At 45.5% G+C, this 19,557-nt stretch overlaps 1 protein-coding gene across 1 annotated transcript in view; it reads right to left on the bottom strand.

Moving 5' to 3' along the window:
• Positions 1-19,557, bottom strand: part of LOC120054317 (KICSTOR complex protein SZT2-like) — a 153,516-nt gene that overhangs the window by 30,934 nt on the left and 103,025 nt on the right. Inside the window, exons 58-66 of the mRNA XM_039001731.1 lie at positions 17,138-17,396; positions 15,005-15,084; positions 12,395-12,523; positions 10,753-10,955; positions 10,167-10,260; positions 9,875-9,955; positions 5,432-5,634; positions 4,846-4,939; positions 4,554-4,634 (exon numbers count right to left, since the gene is read on the bottom strand). Of these exons, the coding sequence (XP_038857659.1) occupies positions 4,554-4,634; positions 4,846-4,939; positions 5,432-5,634; positions 9,875-9,955; positions 10,167-10,260; positions 10,753-10,955; positions 12,395-12,523; positions 15,005-15,084; positions 17,138-17,396 (1,224 nt within the window). The remainder of the gene's footprint in view (positions 1-4,553; positions 4,635-4,845; positions 4,940-5,431; positions 5,635-9,874; positions 9,956-10,166; positions 10,261-10,752; positions 10,956-12,394; positions 12,524-15,004; positions 15,085-17,137; positions 17,397-19,557) is intronic.

Below are 19,557 nucleotides of genomic sequence, written 5' to 3'. Positions count from 1 at the left end.
TCTTTAGACTAGTTGAGTATCTGTTGCATTTCAACGGCTCAGACACAAGAGGTATGTGGCAGGGTCTACAGTCAATCACGGATTACAAAAAGAAAACCAGCCCCGTCGCGGACCAGGATGTCTTGCTCCCAGACAGACTAAATAACTTCTTTGCTCGCTTTGAGGACAATACAGTGCCACTGACACGGCCCCCAACCAAAACCTGCAGCCGACGTGAGTAAAATATTTAAACGTGTTAACCCTCGCAAGGCTGCAGGCCCAGACGGCATCCCCAGCCGCGTCCTCATAGCATGCGAAGACCAGCTGGCTGGTGTGTTTACGGACATATTCAATCAATCCTTATCCCAGTCTGCTGTTCCCACATGCTTCAAGAGGGCCACCATTGTTCCTGTTCCCAAGAAAGCTAAGGTAACTGAGCTAAACGACTACCGCCCCGTAGCACTCACTTCCGTCATCATGAAGTGCTTTGAGAGACTAGTCAAGGACCATATCACCTCCACCCTACCTGACACCCTAGACCCACTCCAATTTGCTTACCGCCCCAATAGGTCCACAGACGACGCAATCGCAACCACACTGCCCTAACCCATCTGGACAAGAGGAATACCTATGTGAGAATGCTGTTCATCGACTACAGCTCAGCATTTAACACCATAGTACCCTCCAAACTCGTCATCAAGCTCGAGACCCTGGGTCTGGGTACTGGACTTCCTGACGGGCCGCCCCCAGGTGGTGAGGGTAGGTAACAACATCTCCACCCCGCTGATCCTCAACACTGGGGCCCCACAAGGGTGCGTTCTGAGCCCTCTCCTGTACTCCCTGTTAACCCACGACTGTATGGCCATGCACGCCTCCAACTCAATCATCAAGTTTGCGGACGACACTACAGTGGTAGGCTTGATCACCAACAACGACGAGACGGCCTACAGGGAGGAGGTGAGGGCCCTCGGAGTGTGGTGTCAGGAAAATAACCTCACACTCAACATCAACAATACAAAGGAGATGATTGTGGACTTCAGGAAACAGCAGAGGGACCACCCCCCTATCCACATCGACGGGACAGTAGTGGAGAGGGTAGTAAGTTAAGTTCCTCGGCGTACACATCACAGACAAACTGGTATGGTCCACCCACACAGACAGCGTTGTGAAGAAGGCGCAGCAGCGCCTCTTCAACCTCAGGAGCCTGAAGAAATTCAGCTTGTCACCAAAAGCACTCACAAACTTCTACAGATGCACAATCGAGAGCATCCTGTCGGGCTGTATCACCGCCTGGTACGGCAACTGCTCCACCCACAACCGTAAGGCTCTCCAGAGGGTAGTGAGGTCTGCACAACGCATCACTGGGGGCAAACTACCTGCCCTCCAGGACACCTACACCACCCGATGTCACAGGAAGGCCATAAAGATCATCAAGGACAACAACCACCCGAGCCACTGCCTGTTCACCCCGCTATCATCCAGAAGGCGAGGTCAGTACATGTGCATCAAAGCAGAGACCGAGAGACTGAAAAACAGCTTCTATCTCAAGGCCATCAGACTGTTAAACAGCCACCACTAACATCGAGTGGCTGACTCAACTCCAGCTCACTTTAATAATGGAAATTGATCAAAAATGTATCACTAGCCACTTTAAACAATGCCACTTAATATAATGTATATACTGTACTCTATATAATCTACTGCATCTTGCCATCTTTATGTAATACATGTATCACTAGCCACTTTAAACTATGCACTTTTATGTTTACATACCCTACATTACTCATCTCATATGTATATACTGTACTCGATACCATCTACTGCATCTTGCCTATGCCATTCTGTACCATCCCTCATTCATATATCTTTATGTACATATTCTTTATCCCTTTACACTTGTGTGTGTATAAGGTAGTAGTTGTGGAATTGTTAGGTTAGATTACTCGTTGGTTATTACTGCATTGTCGGACTAGAAGCACAAGCATTTCGCTACACTCGCATTAACATCTGCTAACCATGTGTATGTGACAAATAAAATTTGATTTAATATCTGGAGCATCAGCATTTGTGGATTCGTTTACAGGCTCAAAATGGCCAGAAACTAAGAACTTTCTTCTGAAACTCGTCAGTCTATTCTTGATCTGAGAAATGAAGGCTATTCCATGTGAGAAATTGCCAAGAAACTGAAGATTTCGTACAACTTTGTGTACTACTCCCTTCACAGAACAGCACAAAATGGCCCTAACCAGAATAGAAAGAGGAGTGGAAGGCCCCGGTGCACAACTGAGCAAGAGGACAAGTACATTACAGTGTCTAGTTTGAGAAACAGACTCCTCACAAGTCATCAACTCTAAGCTTCTTTAAATAGTACCCGCAAAACACCAGTCTCAACGTCAAAAGTGAAGAGGCGACTCCGGGATGCTAGCCTTCTAGGCAGAGTTCCTCTGTCCAGTGTCTGTGTTCTTTTGCCCATCTTTTCTTTTTATTGGCCAGGTTGAGATATGGCTTTTTCTATGCAACTCTGCCTAGAAGGCCAGCATCACGGAGTCGCCTCTTCACTGTTGACTTTGAGACTGGTGTTTGACAAAAAACTTGCTTTTCTTTCAAAAACAAGGACATTTCTGACCAAGTAGAACAGTAGTATATACACTGCTCAAAAAAATAAAGGGAACACTAAAATAACACATCCTAGATCTGAATGAATGAAATATTCTTATTAAATACTTTTTTCTTTACATAGTTGAATGTGCTGACAACAAAATCACACAAAAATGATCAATGGAAATCAAATTTATCAACCCATGGAGGTCTGGATTTGGAGTCACACTCAAAATTAAAGTGGAAAACCACACTACAGGCTGATCCAACTTTGATGTAATGTCCTTAAAACAAGTCAAAATGAGGCTCAGTAGTGTGTGTGGCCTCCATGTGCCTGTATGACCTCCCTACAACGCCTGGGCATGCTCCTGATGAGGTGGCGGATGGTCTCCTGAGGGATCTCCTCCCAGACCTGGACTAAAGCATCCGCCAACTCCTGGACAGTCTGTGGTGCAACGTGGCGTTGGTGGATGGAGCGAGACATGATGTCCCAGATGTGCTCAATTGGATTCAGGTCTGGGGAACGGGCGGGCCAGTCCATAGCATCAATGCCTTCCTCTTGCAGGAACTGCTGACACACTCCAGCCACATGAGGTCTAGCATTGTCTTGCATTAGGAGGAACCCAGGGCCAACCGCACCAGCATATGGTCTCACAAGGGGTCTGAGGATCTCATCTCGGTACCTAATGGCAGTCAGGCTACCTCTGGCGAGCCCATGGAGGGCTGTGCGGCCCCCCAAAGAAATGCCACCCCACACCATGACTGACCCACCGCCAAACCGGTCATGCTGGAGGATGTTGCAAGCAGCAGAACGTTCTCCACGGCGTCTCCAGACTCTGTCACGTCTGTCACATGTGCTCATGTGCTCAGTGTGAACCTGCTTTCATCTGTGAAGGGCACAGGGCGCCAGTGGCGAATTTGCCAATCTTGGTGTTCTCTGGCAAATGCCAAACGTCCTGCACGGTGTTGGGCTGTAAGCACAACCCCCACCTGTGGACATCGGGCCCTCATACCACCCTCATGGAGTCTGTTTCTGACCGTTTGATCATACACATGCACATTTGTGGCCTGCTGGAGGTCATTTTGCAGGGCTCTGGCAGTGCTCCACCTGCTCCTCCTTGCACAAAGGCGGAGGTAGCGGTCCTGCTGCTGGGTTGTTGCCCTCCTACGGCCTCCTCCACGTCTCCTGATGTACTGGACGGTCTCCTGGTAGCGCCTCCATGCTCTGCACACTACGCTGACAGACACAGCAAACCTTCTTGCCACAGCTCGCATTGACGTGCCCTCCTGGATGAGCTGCACTACCTGAGCCACTTGTGTGGGTTGTAGACTCCGTCTCATGCTACCACTAGAGTGAAAGCACCGCCAGCATTCAAAAGTGACCAAAACATCAGCCAGGAAGCATAGGAACTGAGAAGTGGTCTGTGGTCACCACCTGCAGAACCACTCCTTTATTTTTTATTTTTTATTATTTATTTATTTTTTCTTGCTAATTGCCTATAATTTCCACCTTTTGTCTATTCCATTTGTACAACAGCATGTGAAATTTATTGTCAATCAGTGTTGCTTCCTAAGTGGACAGTTTGATTTCACAGAAGTGTGATTGACTTGGAGTTACATTGTGTTGTTTAAGTGTTCCCTTTATTTTTTTGAGCAGTGTATATATAAAAAAATATGGGGGATTGGAAATGATGCAGACAATTACATTGATGGAAGCTATAATCTATCTGCAGTATTAAAGCTGATCTACCCCCCCCAAAGAATAACCTTTTTTTTTTATTTAAACACTGCACATAGCTGATATAACACTTAAAATGTTACCTTTTGAGTGCCATATTTACAGTTAAATTTGTATAGTTTTCTGTTTGTGTTGTTTTGTGTATACTCACTTGTGTTTATTTCACTCCTTTGGCAACATTTTCCCCATGCCAATAAACCCCTTTGAAAGAGAGAGAGAGCGAGAGAGAAAGATTCACCTGAAAGGCAAGCTCCATCAATACAATGCCCCCTGGCAGCGCCCTCTGGAGGTAGTACGCGGTAATATCCGACCCTGTGCTCTGCGGAGAAAAACAACATTACCTCAAGAGTTGATGATGAAGCGGTGTGTGTTTGTGTGTGTGTGTGTGTGTGAATAGAGTGAGCGTTAGAGAGAGAGAGCATGTTTGTCAGAGAGAGAGGAAGAGGGCGTCAGAGTCAATATATCCCTGTGTGCCTTTTAGCCAGTGTACGTGTGGGAATATCCTGAGCGCTTGCATCAGCACTACTTACCTTAGGGCTGTCCTCACTCCTGGTTTTGTTATAGGAGAAGGACTGCCTCTCTGACGACAATGAGCTGAACATGGCTGCCCGGGCCCTGGGGATGCTACATGGAGAGAGGAGAGAGAGAGAGAGAGAGACAGGCAGGGTTAGAGGTTAAGCAGGGATGGGGAAAAAAACAGAGAGAGAGTGTACTGTGTGTGTCTGTCCGTCTGTCCATCCGCCCGTGTGTGTGTGTGTGTGTGTGTGTCTGCCAAGTGTCTACTGTAGTTATATCACATGCATGACCAGAGGGGTGTGGCTATTGGAGGCTTGGAGGGGATCACAACACATCTGATGACTAATGGATGAATAGTGCTCATAGTTCTGCTCACAGTCACATAAAGGATCATAGGAGGGAAACTCAGAGAAAGAGGACATTTGCCCTGAGTTGTATTGTGTTTTCATTGTGTTTTTTTGGGTTGAGAGATCGGGTGAGTTAGATTTCCAATGTATTCATTGCACGTGGTAAATAAACTTGAACTAGTATGGTGTAGAAAGATAGGTTACTAGTATAGTTCAGAGAGTTGAGGACCACTGGACTGTCAGAAAGACGTACCTGCGCGCTGGGGACTGTGGCCGGACCTGGACCAGGATGAAGCCCATACTCTGGAGGTACTGGACATACTGCTGGAGGAAGGTGTTAGAGATGTCCTGCAACCAGGGCCCCTCTCTCAGCCGGCTGGGCAGTTTGTCAACTGAGTCTGTGCTGTAGCTACGGTTCCTGCCAGACGCCATGGAGTCACTGGAGTGATGACGCTTCTGGAGAGGATGAGGGGAGAGGAGAGTGGGAGTGGAGAGGTGAACTGTTTCATCAGACTGTGACCACCTTTGTCTAAATTTGCTAAATACATAAAACTTTTACAAAGTTCCCAGGATTTTCAGAGGTTCTGGCTGAAAGACTGTTGGAAGATTGCTGATTGTTCCATCCTGATTCCGGAAATTCTCCTTCCAGGATTTTTCTAAACACTTGGGAAGTTTGGGATGCTTTCCAAGATTTGGAACTAAGGGCATCTTTCTAAGTAAGAGAGAAGTGAACAACCATTTGAGGAGATGCTTGAGTTTTATATATATATATTTATTTTATTTAACTAGGGAAGTCAGTTAAGAACAAATTCTTATTTACAATGATGTCCTTCCAAAAGGCAAAAGGCATCCTGCGGGGCCGGGGGCTGGGATTAAAAGTAAAATATAGGACACCACATACATCACGGCAAGAGACACCACAACACTACATAAAGAGAGGCCTAAGACAACAACAAAGCATGGCAGCAACATAACACAACAACAACATGGTAGCAACACAACATGACAGCAGCACAACATAGTACAAACATTATTGGACACAGACAACAGCACAAAGGCAAGAAGGTAGAGACAACAATACATCACGCGAAGCAGCCACAACTGTCAGTAAGAGCGTCCATGACTGAGTCTTTGAATGAAGAGATGGAGATAAAACTGTCCAGTTTGAGTGTTTTTTAAAGCTTGTTCCAGTCGCTAGCTGCAGCGAACTGAAAAGACGAGCAACCCAGTGATGTGTGTGCTTTGGGGACCTTTAACAGAATGTGACTGTCAGAACGGGTATTGTATGTGGAGGATGAGGGCTGCAGTAAGTATCTCAGATAGGGGGGAGTGAGGCCTAAGAGAGTTTTATAAATAAGCATCAACCATTGGGTCTTGTGATGGGTATACAGAGATGACCAGTTTACAGAGGAGTGCAGTGATGTGTCCTATAAGGAGCATTGGTGGCAAATCTGACGGTCGAATGGTAAAGAACATCTAGCTGCTCGAGAGCACCCTTGCCTGCCGATCTATAAATTACGTCTCCGTAATCTAGCATGGGTAGGATGGTCATCTGAATCAGGGTTAATTTGGCAGCTGGGGTGAAAGAGGAGTGATTACGATAGAGGAAACCAAGTCTAGATTTAACCTTAGGCTGCAGCTTTAATATGTGCTGAGAGAAGGACAGTGTACCGTCTAGCCATACTCCCAAGTACTTGAAAGGGGTGACTACCTCAAGCTCTAAACCCTCAGAGGTAGTAATCACACCGGTGGGGAGAGGGGCATTCTTCTTACCAAAACACATGACCTTTGTTTTGGAGGTGTTCAGAACAAGGTTAAGGGCAGAGAAAGCTTGTTGGAGACTAAGAAAGCTTTGTTGAGTTAAGCCCCAAGGGAAAGCAGCCATGGACTCTGACCTTGACCTGTTGAGTTTGGACAATCTGCTCTTCCTGGATCTGCTTCCTGAACACGGGGTCAAAGAGCAGAGTACCATCCCTCATTCATATATCTTTATGTACATATTCTTTATCCCTTTACACTTGTGTGTGTATAAGGTAGTAGTTGTGGAATTGTTAGGTTAGATTACTCGTTGGTTATTACTGCATTGTCGGACTAGAAGCACAAGCATTTCGCTACACTCGCATTAACATCTGCTAACCATGTGTATGTGACAAATAAAATTTGATTTAATATCTGGAGCATCAGCATTTGTGGATTCGTTTACAGGCTCAAAATGGCCAGAAACTAAGAACTTTCTTCTGAAACTCGTCAGTCTATTCTTGATCTGAGAAATGAAGGCTATTCCATGTGAGAAATTGCCAAGAAACTGAAGATTTCGTACAACTTTGTGTACTACTCCCTTCACAGAACAGCACAAAATGGCCCTAACCAGAATAGAAAGAGGAGTGGAAGGCCCCGGTGCACAACTGAGCAAGAGGACAAGTACATTACAGTGTCTAGTTTGAGAAACAGACTCCTCACAAGTCATCAACTCTAAGCTTCTTTAAATAGTACCCGCAAAACACCAGTCTCAACGTCAAAAGTGAAGAGGCGACTCCGGGATGCTAGCCTTCTAGGCAGAGTTCCTCTGTCCAGTGTCTGTGTTCTTTTGCCCATCTTTTCTTTTTATTGGCCAGGTTGAGATATGGCTTTTTCTATGCAACTCTGCCTAGAAGGCCAGCATCACGGAGTCGCCTCTTCACTGTTGACTTTGAGACTGGTGTTTGACAAAAAACTTGCTTTTCTTTCAAAAACAAGGACATTTCTGACCAAGTAGAACAGTAGTATATACACTGCTCAAAAAAATAAAGGGAACACTAAAATAACACATCCTAGATCTGAATGAATGAAATATTCTTATTAAATACTTTTTTCTTTACATAGTTGAATGTGCTGACAACAAAATCACACAAAAATGATCAATGGAAATCAAATTTATCAACCCATGGAGGTCTGGATTTGGAGTCACACTCAAAATTAAAGTGGAAAACCACACTACAGGCTGATCCAACTTTGATGTAATGTCCTTAAAACAAGTCAAAATGAGGCTCAGTAGTGTGTGTGGCCTCCATGTGCCTGTATGACCTCCCTACAACGCCTGGGCATGCTCCTGATGAGGTGGCGGATGGTCTCCTGAGGGATCTCCTCCCAGACCTGGACTAAAGCATCCGCCAACTCCTGGACAGTCTGTGGTGCAACGTGGCGTTGGTGGATGGAGCGAGACATGATGTCCCAGATGTGCTCAATTGGATTCAGGTCTGGGGAACGGGCGGGCCAGTCCATAGCATCAATGCCTTCCTCTTGCAGGAACTGCTGACACACTCCAGCCACATGAGGTCTAGCATTGTCTTGCATTAGGAGGAACCCAGGGCCAACCGCACCAGCATATGGTCTCACAAGGGGTCTGAGGATCTCATCTCGGTACCTAATGGCAGTCAGGCTACCTCTGGCGAGCCCATGGAGGGCTGTGCGGCCCCCCAAAGAAATGCCACCCCACACCATGACTGACCCACCGCCAAACCGGTCATGCTGGAGGATGTTGCAAGCAGCAGAACGTTCTCCACGGCGTCTCCAGACTCTGTCACGTCTGTCACATGTGCTCATGTGCTCAGTGTGAACCTGCTTTCATCTGTGAAGGGCACAGGGCGCCAGTGGCGAATTTGCCAATCTTGGTGTTCTCTGGCAAATGCCAAACGTCCTGCACGGTGTTGGGCTGTAAGCACAACCCCCACCTGTGGACATCGGGCCCTCATACCACCCTCATGGAGTCTGTTTCTGACCGTTTGATCATACACATGCACATTTGTGGCCTGCTGGAGGTCATTTTGCAGGGCTCTGGCAGTGCTCCACCTGCTCCTCCTTGCACAAAGGCGGAGGTAGCGGTCCTGCTGCTGGGTTGTTGCCCTCCTACGGCCTCCTCCACGTCTCCTGATGTACTGGACGGTCTCCTGGTAGCGCCTCCATGCTCTGCACACTACGCTGACAGACACAGCAAACCTTCTTGCCACAGCTCGCATTGACGTGCCCTCCTGGATGAGCTGCACTACCTGAGCCACTTGTGTGGGTTGTAGACTCCGTCTCATGCTACCACTAGAGTGAAAGCACCGCCAGCATTCAAAAGTGACCAAAACATCAGCCAGGAAGCATAGGAACTGAGAAGTGGTCTGTGGTCACCACCTGCAGAACCACTCCTTTATTTTTTATTTTTTATTATTTATTTATTTTTTCTTGCTAATTGCCTATAATTTCCACCTTTTGTCTATTCCATTTGTACAACAGCATGTGAAATTTATTGTCAATCAGTGTTGCTTCCTAAGTGGACAGTTTGATTTCACAGAAGTGTGATTGACTTGGAGTTACATTGTGTTGTTTAAGTGTTCCCTTTATTTTTTTGAGCAGTGTATATATAAAAAAATATGGGGGATTGGAAATGATGCAGACAATTACATTGATGGAAGCTATAATCTATCTGCAGTATTAAAGCTGATCTACCCCCCCCAAAGAATAACCTTTTTTTTTTATTTAAACACTGCACATAGCTGATATAACACTTAAAATGTTACCTTTTGAGTGCCATATTTACAGTTAAATTTGTATAGTTTTCTGTTTGTGTTGTTTTGTGTATACTCACTTGTGTTTATTTCACTCCTTTGGCAACATTTTCCCCATGCCAATAAACCCCTTTGAAAGAGAGAGAGAGCGAGAGAGAAAGATTCACCTGAAAGGCAAGCTCCATCAATACAATGCCCCCTGGCAGCGCCCTCTGGAGGTAGTACGCGGTAATATCCGACCCTGTGCTCTGCGGAGAAAAACAACATTACCTCAAGAGTTGATGATGAAGCGGTGTGTGTTTGTGTGTGTGTGTGTGTGTGAATAGAGTGAGCGTTAGAGAGAGAGAGCATGTTTGTCAGAGAGAGAGGAAGAGGGCGTCAGAGTCAATATATCCCTGTGTGCCTTTTAGCCAGTGTACGTGTGGGAATATCCTGAGCGCTTGCATCAGCACTACTTACCTTAGGGCTGTCCTCACTCCTGGTTTTGTTATAGGAGAAGGACTGCCTCTCTGACGACAATGAGCTGAACATGGCTGCCCGGGCCCTGGGGATGCTACATGGAGAGAGGAGAGAGAGAGAGAGAGAGACAGGCAGGGTTAGAGGTTAAGCAGGGATGGGGAAAAAAACAGAGAGAGAGTGTACTGTGTGTGTCTGTCCGTCTGTCCATCCGCCCGTGTGTGTGTGTGTGTGTGTGTGTCTGCCAAGTGTCTACTGTAGTTATATCACATGCATGACCAGAGGGGTGTGGCTATTGGAGGCTTGGAGGGGATCACAACACATCTGATGACTAATGGATGAATAGTGCTCATAGTTCTGCTCACAGTCACATAAAGGATCATAGGAGGGAAACTCAGAGAAAGAGGACATTTGCCCTGAGTTGTATTGTGTTTTCATTGTGTTTTTTTGGGTTGAGAGATCGGGTGAGTTAGATTTCCAATGTATTCATTGCACGTGGTAAATAAACTTGAACTAGTATGGTGTAGAAAGATAGGTTACTAGTATAGTTCAGAGAGTTGAGGACCACTGGACTGTCAGAAAGACGTACCTGCGCGCTGGGGACTGTGGCCGGACCTGGACCAGGATGAAGCCCATACTCTGGAGGTACTGGACATACTGCTGGAGGAAGGTGTTAGAGATGTCCTGCAACCAGGGCCCCTCTCTCAGCCGGCTGGGCAGTTTGTCAACTGAGTCTGTGCTGTAGCTACGGTTCCTGCCAGACGCCATGGAGTCACTGGAGTGATGACGCTTCTGGAGAGGATGAGGGGAGAGGAGAGTGGGAGTGGAGAGGTGAACTGTTTCATCAGACTGTGACCACCTTTGTCTAAATTTGCTAAATACATAAAACTTTTACAAAGTTCCCAGGATTTTCAGAGGTTCTGGCTGAAAGACTGTTGGAAGATTGCTGATTGTTCCATCCTGATTCCGGAAATTCTCCTTCCAGGATTTTTCTAAACACTTGGGAAGTTTGGGATGCTTTCCAAGATTTGGAACTAAGGGCATCTTTCTAAGTAAGAGAGAAGTGAACAACCATTTGAGGAGATGCTTGAGTTTTATATATATATATTTATTTTATTTAACTAGGGAAGTCAGTTAAGAACAAATTCTTATTTACAATGATGTCCTTCCAAAAGGCAAAAGGCATCCTGCGGGGCCGGGGGCTGGGATTAAAAGTAAAATATAGGACACCACATACATCACGGCAAGAGACACCACAACACTACATAAAGAGAGGCCTAAGACAACAACAAAGCATGGCAGCAACATAACACAACAACAACATGGTAGCAACACAACATGACAGCAGCACAACATAGTACAAACATTATTGGACACAGACAACAGCACAAAGGCAAGAAGGTAGAGACAACAATACATCACGCGAAGCAGCCACAACTGTCAGTAAGAGCGTCCATGACTGAGTCTTTGAATGAAGAGATGGAGATAAAACTGTCCAGTTTGAGTGTTTTTTAAAGCTTGTTCCAGTCGCTAGCTGCAGCGAACTGAAAAGACGAGCAACCCAGTGATGTGTGTGCTTTGGGGACCTTTAACAGAATGTGACTGTCAGAACGGGTATTGTATGTGGAGGATGAGGGCTGCAGTAAGTATCTCAGATAGGGGGGAGTGAGGCCTAAGAGAGTTTTATAAATAAGCATCAACCATTGGGTCTTGTGATGGGTATACAGAGATGACCAGTTTACAGAGGAGTGCAGTGATGTGTCCTATAAGGAGCATTGGTGGCAAATCTGACGGTCGAATGGTAAAGAACATCTAGCTGCTCGAGAGCACCCTTGCCTGCCGATCTATAAATTACGTCTCCGTAATCTAGCATGGGTAGGATGGTCATCTGAATCAGGGTTAATTTGGCAGCTGGGGTGAAAGAGGAGTGATTACGATAGAGGAAACCAAGTCTAGATTTAACCTTAGGCTGCAGCTTTAATATGTGCTGAGAGAAGGACAGTGTACCGTCTAGCCATACTCCCAAGTACTTGAAAGGGGTGACTACCTCAAGCTCTAAACCCTCAGAGGTAGTAATCACACCGGTGGGGAGAGGGGCATTCTTCTTACCAAAACACATGACCTTTGTTTTGGAGGTGTTCAGAACAAGGTTAAGGGCAGAGAAAGCTTGTTGGAGACTAAGAAAGCTTTGTTGAGTTAAGCCCCAAGGGAAAGCAGCCATGGACTCTGACCTTGACCTGTTGAGTTTGGACAATCTGCTCTTCCTGGATCTGCTTCCTGAACACGGGGTCAAAGAGCAGAGGGGTGGCGCAGTAGTGCACTAGTCTGGACGACTGCTTCAGAGTGTCCAAGTCCACTGCCTGTGGAAAGTAAGGAAACATCTCTATTTTTATTTCATGGTCCTTAGAGCCGAATGTGAATTCTTCTAGTTAATGATACCAAAAGTACCAGCATGTAAATACACCCACCCACCCACCCACTGAGAATTAATGACCAGTTTCCTAATCCCACAATCAAACCGTGTACTAAACACTACAGACAGGGCATACTACAGAGTAAAATGACTAATTCAGTGTTATGGCTCATCTCATCTGGGCTTTAATCTGTTGCTCTCTTATAAAATCATTCTTATTGACACATCTATCATCTATCATCCCTGTGCAGCCTGGAGATAGACAGGCAGAGAGATGTAGATACGACTGTGTGTGTTAGACGAGGGAGTGGGAGACAGAACACAACACTCTCTGCTGTGCTGATGTGATCTCCTCTCATATCTAATCCATCACAAGTCAGGGATAAAGTCAGGGATCCACAGGAAGGCTGATCAAGGGCCATAATGCTTGGGGACCTGAGGGGCCAGTGAAGGAAGAGGGGTCCCCCACTGTGGAGGGGCCAAGTCAGGCAGCCAGACAGTCATCTAACTGGCCAGTAATGGATAAGCCTGCTCTGGTGAGTGGTGACATACTGAGAGAGGGAGCACACACGTGGAGCACAGATGATGTCATCATCCGCCACCAGCTCATTAGACTGAGTCAGTGGGACTGACAGAATGTAACTTATGAGGCCTACTGGTGGTGTTCTCCTGACTGTCTATACCAGGGCTATTCACCACTACGAGGTCCGTAGCCTGCTGGTTGTCGGTTCAATCTGATAATGAATTGCATCCACCTGGTGTCCCCCTGATTAGAGAGCAATAATGAACAAAACGCAGTGGAACTGGCTTCGAGGTCCAGGGTTGAGTTTGAGGAGTCTATACTGTAACCAGTGGTTATTTAAGCATGAAAGAGACCGTTGTTTTCATCAATCTTTTTTTGTGTGATGAAGGTAGGCATTGCATTTTTGGTGAAATGAATGTAGTGTTTCAAAAACATCTACAGCTGCAGTGCCTCTGGTGAAACTTCTGAGTCCCACGACGCCTGCTGTAATTTCAACTCTACAGTCCCATGATGCCTGCTGTAATGTCCCATGATGCCTGCTGTAATATCAACTCTACAGTCCCATGATGCCTGCTTTAAAATCAACTCTACAATCCCATGATGCCTGCTGTAATATCAACTCTACAGTCCCATGATGCCTGCTGTAATATCAACTCTACAGTCCCATGACGCCTGCTGTAATATCAACTCTACAGTCCCATGATGCCTGCTGTAATATCAACTCTACAGTCCCATGATGCCTGCTGTAATATCAACTCTACAGTCCCATGACGCCTGCTGTAATATCAACTCTACAGTCCCATGATGCCTGCTGTAATATCAACTCTACAGTCCCATGATGCCTGCTGTAATATCAACTCTACAGTCCCATGACGCCTGCTGTAATATCAACTCTACAGTCCCATGATGCCTGCTGTAATATCAACTCTACAGTCCCATGATGCCTGCTGTAATGTCCCATGATGCCTGCTTTAAAATCAACTCTACAGTCCCACGACGCCTGCTGTAATATCAACTCTACAGTCCCATGATGCCTGCTGTAATATCAACTCTACAGTCCCATGATGCCTGCTGTAATATCAACTCTACAGTCCCATGACGCCTGCTGTAATATCAACTCTACAGTCCCATGATGCCTGCTGTAATATCAACTCTACAGTCCCACGACGCCTGCTGTAATATCAACTCTACAGTCCCATGACGCCTGCTGTAATATCAACTCTACAGTCCCACGACGCCTGCTGTAATATCAACTCTACAGTCCCATGATGCCTGCTGTAATATCAACTCTACAGTCCCACGATGCCTGCTGTAATATCAACTCTACAGTCCCATGATGCCTGCTGTAATTTCAATTTAAGAGTTAACATCTCACCTTTAAAGCTCTTTAAATGTTCCTTGCCAGCTTGTAACCTTTGTGAATTAGTGGTAATATTTAAAAGGGGACTACTTATAAATAATATTATATTTATTTCTCTGTGCCAAAGTCCCAGACAAGTAAAACATGGCAAGAGTTAAATATACATCAATTAGCTACAGTGCATAAAACTCCCATCTTCCTGACAGCATAGCAGCTCTTGGATGAATCTTACAAATTTCACACAAGCACTTGCGCCCACATGCAAATGTGTGTAAATGTGTTTCAGATGGAGAGATGCCATTTTCTGAGATTTGAATGAGAGTCGCTGTGTATGTCCACAGGCGTTTGATGTGGAGGGAAATGACTGTGGCACTCTGGTGTGTCTAAAACGGCTGTGGCACTCTGGTGTGTCTAAAACGGCTGTGGCACTCTGGTGTGTCTAAAACGGCTGTGGCACTCTGGTGTGTCTAAAACGGCTGTGGCACTCTGGTGTGTCTAAAACGGCTGTGGCACTCTGGTGTGTCTAAAACGGCTGTGGTACTTACTGAGATGGGCATGTTGGACTGCGCTGACCTCTGCTGCCAAGTCACAAACAGGTTCTCAATCTTCATCTGCTTCTCCATCTCTGTCAACATGGAGATTAACCCACACAAACACTCTTTAGTCACACAGCACAGCGGTGGGGAATGGGGAGAAGTAAGTATGCGTCACAAAAGGCACCCTATTCCTTATATGGTACTACACATAGGGCTCTGGTCAAATGTAGTGCACTATAAAGGGAATAGGGTACCATTTAGGACACCCTAGTGTTCCCAGGGCCATGTATCACGTGTTAACCATCCCTCACAGCTCAGCGCCAGCAGCTAACAGCTATCAGCCAGGCCTTGAGCCTCCTGCCTGGATCTGCATGGCACTGTCTGTCTCTGTTAGGGCCAAGGACTGACTACCCACATCTCCTCAATAAGTAAAGCTGGCTACTTCATCTCGGTTACTGCCTGCGGATGGACTGGCTCACCTTGTATCAAATGAACATAGCTAGAGCATCTTGTAATTTAAACACCCTCTTTAAACCTTTTACAACACATTGACATTGGGTGTTAAAAAAACATTGCTTTAAAAATCCCCTTAGTTCACAAATAAATATATCATTAACGAAACTGTAAAAAAATGGCACACACACACAAGACAACCATTACAAACAAATCAATATACTACATTATAATGTACATTATAATTCAATAGACAGTACAGTATGTACAGTTGAAGTCGAAAGTTTACATACACCTAGGTTGGAGTCATTAAAACTCGTTTTTCAACTTCAATTTCTTGTTAACAAACTATAGTTTTGGCAAGTCGGTTAGGACTTCTACTTTGTGCATGACACAAGTAATTTTCCAACAATTGTTTACAGACAGATTATTTCACGGTATCACAATTCCAGTGGGTCAGAAGTTTACATACACTAAGTTGACTGTGCCTTTAAACAGCTTGGAAAATTCCAGAAAATTATGTCATGGCTTTAGAAGCTTCTGATAGGCTAATTGACATCATTGGAGGTGTACCTGTGGATGTATTTCAAGGCCTACCTTCAAACTCAGTGCCTCTTTGCTTGACATCATGGGAAAATCTAAAGAAATAAGCCAAGACCTCAGAAGAAATAATTGGAGACCTCCACAAGTCTGGTTCATCCTAGGGAGCAATTTACAAATGCATTAAGGTACCACGTTCATCTGTACAAACAATGGTACGCCATGGGACCACGCAGCCGTCATACTGCTCAGGAAGGAGACGCATTCTGTCTCCTAGAGATGAACGTACTTTGGTGCGAAACGTGCAAATCAATCCCAGAACAACAGCAAAGGACCTTGTGAAGATGCTGGAGGAAACAGGTACAAAAGTATCTATATCCACAGTAAAACGAGTCCTATATCGACATAACCTGAAAGGCCGCTCAGCAAGGAAGAAGCCACTGCTCCAAAACCACCATAAAATAGCCAGACTATGGTTTGCAACTGCACATGGGGACAAAGGTCATACTTTTTGGAGAAATGTCCTCTAGTCTGATGAAACAAAAATAGAACTGTTTGGCCATAATGACCATTGTTATGTTTGGAGGAAAAAGGGGGAGGCTTGCAAGCCGAAGAACACCATCCCAACTGTGAAGCACGGCGGTGGCAGCATCATGTTGTGGGGGTGCTTTGCTGCAGGAGGGACTGGTGCCCTTCACAAAACAGATGGCATCATGAGGAAGGAAAATGATGTGGCTATGTTGAAGCAACATCTCAAGACATCAGTCAGGAAGTTGAAGCTTAGTCGCAAATGGGTCTTCCAAATGGACAATGTGAAACAATTTAAAGGCAATGCTACCAAATACTAATTGAGTGTTTGTAAACTTCTGACCCACTGGGAATGTGATGAAAGAAAGAAATCATTCTCTTTACTACTTTCCTGACATTTCACAGTCTTAAAATAAAGTGGTGATCCTAACTGACCTAAGACAGGGGATTTTTACTAGGATTAAATGTCAGGAATTGTGAAAAACTGAGTTTAAATGTATTTGGCTAAGGTGTATGTAAACTTCCGACTTCAACTGTACTATTCAGAGAGGTAAGATGGGTATGAAGTGGATCTGACCTCATACACATGATTAGAGTGTTCATATACAGAGACTATCTGACCTCTGCGTTCTGCAGCCTTGACCTCCAGTAGCTGGGTCCCGTGCCGAGCCACCACGTCAGCCCCGTCCTGAGTGCTGGCCAGGGGTCGGCCCGTCCCCAAGTCCCTGAGGGCCTCGTCAAAGGGCACCAGCTCCGAGGGGAAGTGGAGGGGGGCCAGGGAGCGGCCAGAGCTAGACAGCTTGCCCTGGTCCTTGCCGGGCACCGGGCTCCTCAGCAGTGCATCGGCCTCAATGGTCGGGTTGATGAACGGGTTGGACTCCTGCTGGGAGAGAGAGGGAGGAAGTAGATGAGAGGGAGATGTAAAGAGAAGCAGAGAGAAAGGAAAGAGGAAGAGAAGCAGAGAGATACTGTAGCTGGAGAGAGATACTGTAGCTGGAGAGAGATACTGTAGCTGGAGAGAGATACTGTAGCTGGAGAGAGATACTGTAGCTGGAGAGAGATGCTGGAGAGAGATACTGTAGCTGGAGAGAGATGCTGGAGAGAGATACTGTAGCTGGTGAGAGATGCTGGAGAGAGATACTGTAGCTGGTGAGAGGGAGAGAAACTGAGAGGAATTGAAGGAAAGAAGGAGGAGATTAGAGGGGGAGTGACAGAGAAAGAGGAAAATGAGAGTTGAAATGAGAGATGAATGAGTGAGGGAGGCGGAGAAGCTGTGAGGTTTTCTCGAAGTTACTAAACAAGTAACTTTCTGGTGAACATACCATGACAATATTTTTTTTATTAAACACACATGAATGATGTACCTCAAACAAGCCAAAGCCATTGGGTTTGAAACTCATATCTGACAAATCAGAATTCCAACTCAATATTCCTCTGTAATAAATTAACTAATTGAAGACAAGTTGTACACACATGGCAAGGTGACTGGGAATATGGCCGAATACAAACAGTGTAGTTATTCCCTCAGTAAATCAATTAAACAGGCAAAACGTCAGTATAGAGACAAAGTGGAGTCGTAATTAAACGGCTCAGACATGAGACGTACAGTTAAAGTAGGACGTTTACATACACCTTAGACAAATACATTTAAACTCAGTTTTTCACAACTACTGACATTTAATCCTAGTAAAAAAACTCCCTGTTTTAGGTCAGTTAGGATCACCACTTTATTTTAAGATTGTGACATGTCAGAATAATAGTAGAGAGAATGATTTATTTCAGCTTTAATTTTTTCCATCACATTCCCAGTGGGTCAGAAGTTCACATACACTCAATTAGTATTTGGTAGCATTGCCTTTAAATTGTTTCACTTGGGTCAAACGTTTCAGGTAGCCTTCCACAAGCTTCCCACAATAAGTTGGGTGAATTTTGGCCCATTCCTCCTGACAGAGCTGGTGTAACCGAGTCAGGTTTGTAGGCCTCCTTGCTCGCAGACACTTTTTCAGTTCTGCCCACAAATGTTCTATAGGATTGAGGTCAGGGCTTTGTGATGGCCACTCCAATACCTTGACTTCGTTGTCCTCAAGCCATTTTGCCACAACTTTGGACCTATGCTTGGGGTCATTGTCCATTTGGAAGACCCATTTGTCTTGAGATGTTGCTTCAATATATCCACATAACACCATCTATTTTGTGAAGGGCACCAGTCCTTCCTGCAGCAAAGCACCCCCACAACATGATGCTGCCACCCCCGTCCATCACGGTTGGGATGGTGTTCTTTGGCTTGCAAGCATCCCCCTTTTTTCTCTAAACATAACGATGGTCATTATGGTCAAACAGTTCTATTTTTGTTTCATCAGACCAAAACGTAGGATCTTTGTCTCCATGTGCAGCAGCAAACCGTAGTTTGGCTTTTTTATGGCGGTTATGGAGCAGTGGCTTCTTCCTTGCTGAGCGGCCTTTCAGGTTATGGCGATATAAGACTCATTTTACTGTGGATATAGATACTTTTGTACCTGTTTCCTCCAGCATCTTCACAAGGTCCTTTGCTGCTGTTCTGGGATTGATTTGAACTTTTCGCACCAAAGTACATTCATCTCTAGGAGACAGAACGTGTCTCCTTCCTGAGCGGTATGACGGCTGTGTGGTCCCATGGTGTTTATACTTGCGTACTATTGTTTGTACAGATGAACGTGGTACCTTCAGGCGTTTGGAAATTGCTCCTAAGGATGAACCAGACTTGTGGAGGTCTCCAATTTTTTCTTCTGAGGTCTTGGCTGATTTCTTTAGATTTTCCCATGATGTCAAGCAAAGGGCACTGAGTTTGAAGGTAGGTCTTGAAATATATCCACAGGTACACCTCCAATTGACTCAAATTATGTCAATTAGTCTATCAGAAGCTTCTAAAGCCATGACATCACTTTATGGAATTTTCCAAGCTGTTTAAAACTTCTTATGGCTGCAGGGGCAGTATTGAGTAGCTTGGATGAAAGGTGCCCATAGTAAATTGCCTGCTCCTCAGTCCCAGTTGCTAATATATG

The sequence above is a fragment of the Salvelinus namaycush genome, chromosome 10 (genome assembly GCF_016432855.1).
Source record: "Salvelinus namaycush isolate Seneca chromosome 10, SaNama_1.0, whole genome shotgun sequence".
Lineage (NCBI taxonomy): Eukaryota > Metazoa > Chordata > Actinopteri > Salmoniformes > Salmonidae > Salvelinus > Salvelinus namaycush.
Note: the sequence above shows the minus strand (reverse complement) of the source record. Positions and strands in the feature narration are given on the sequence as shown.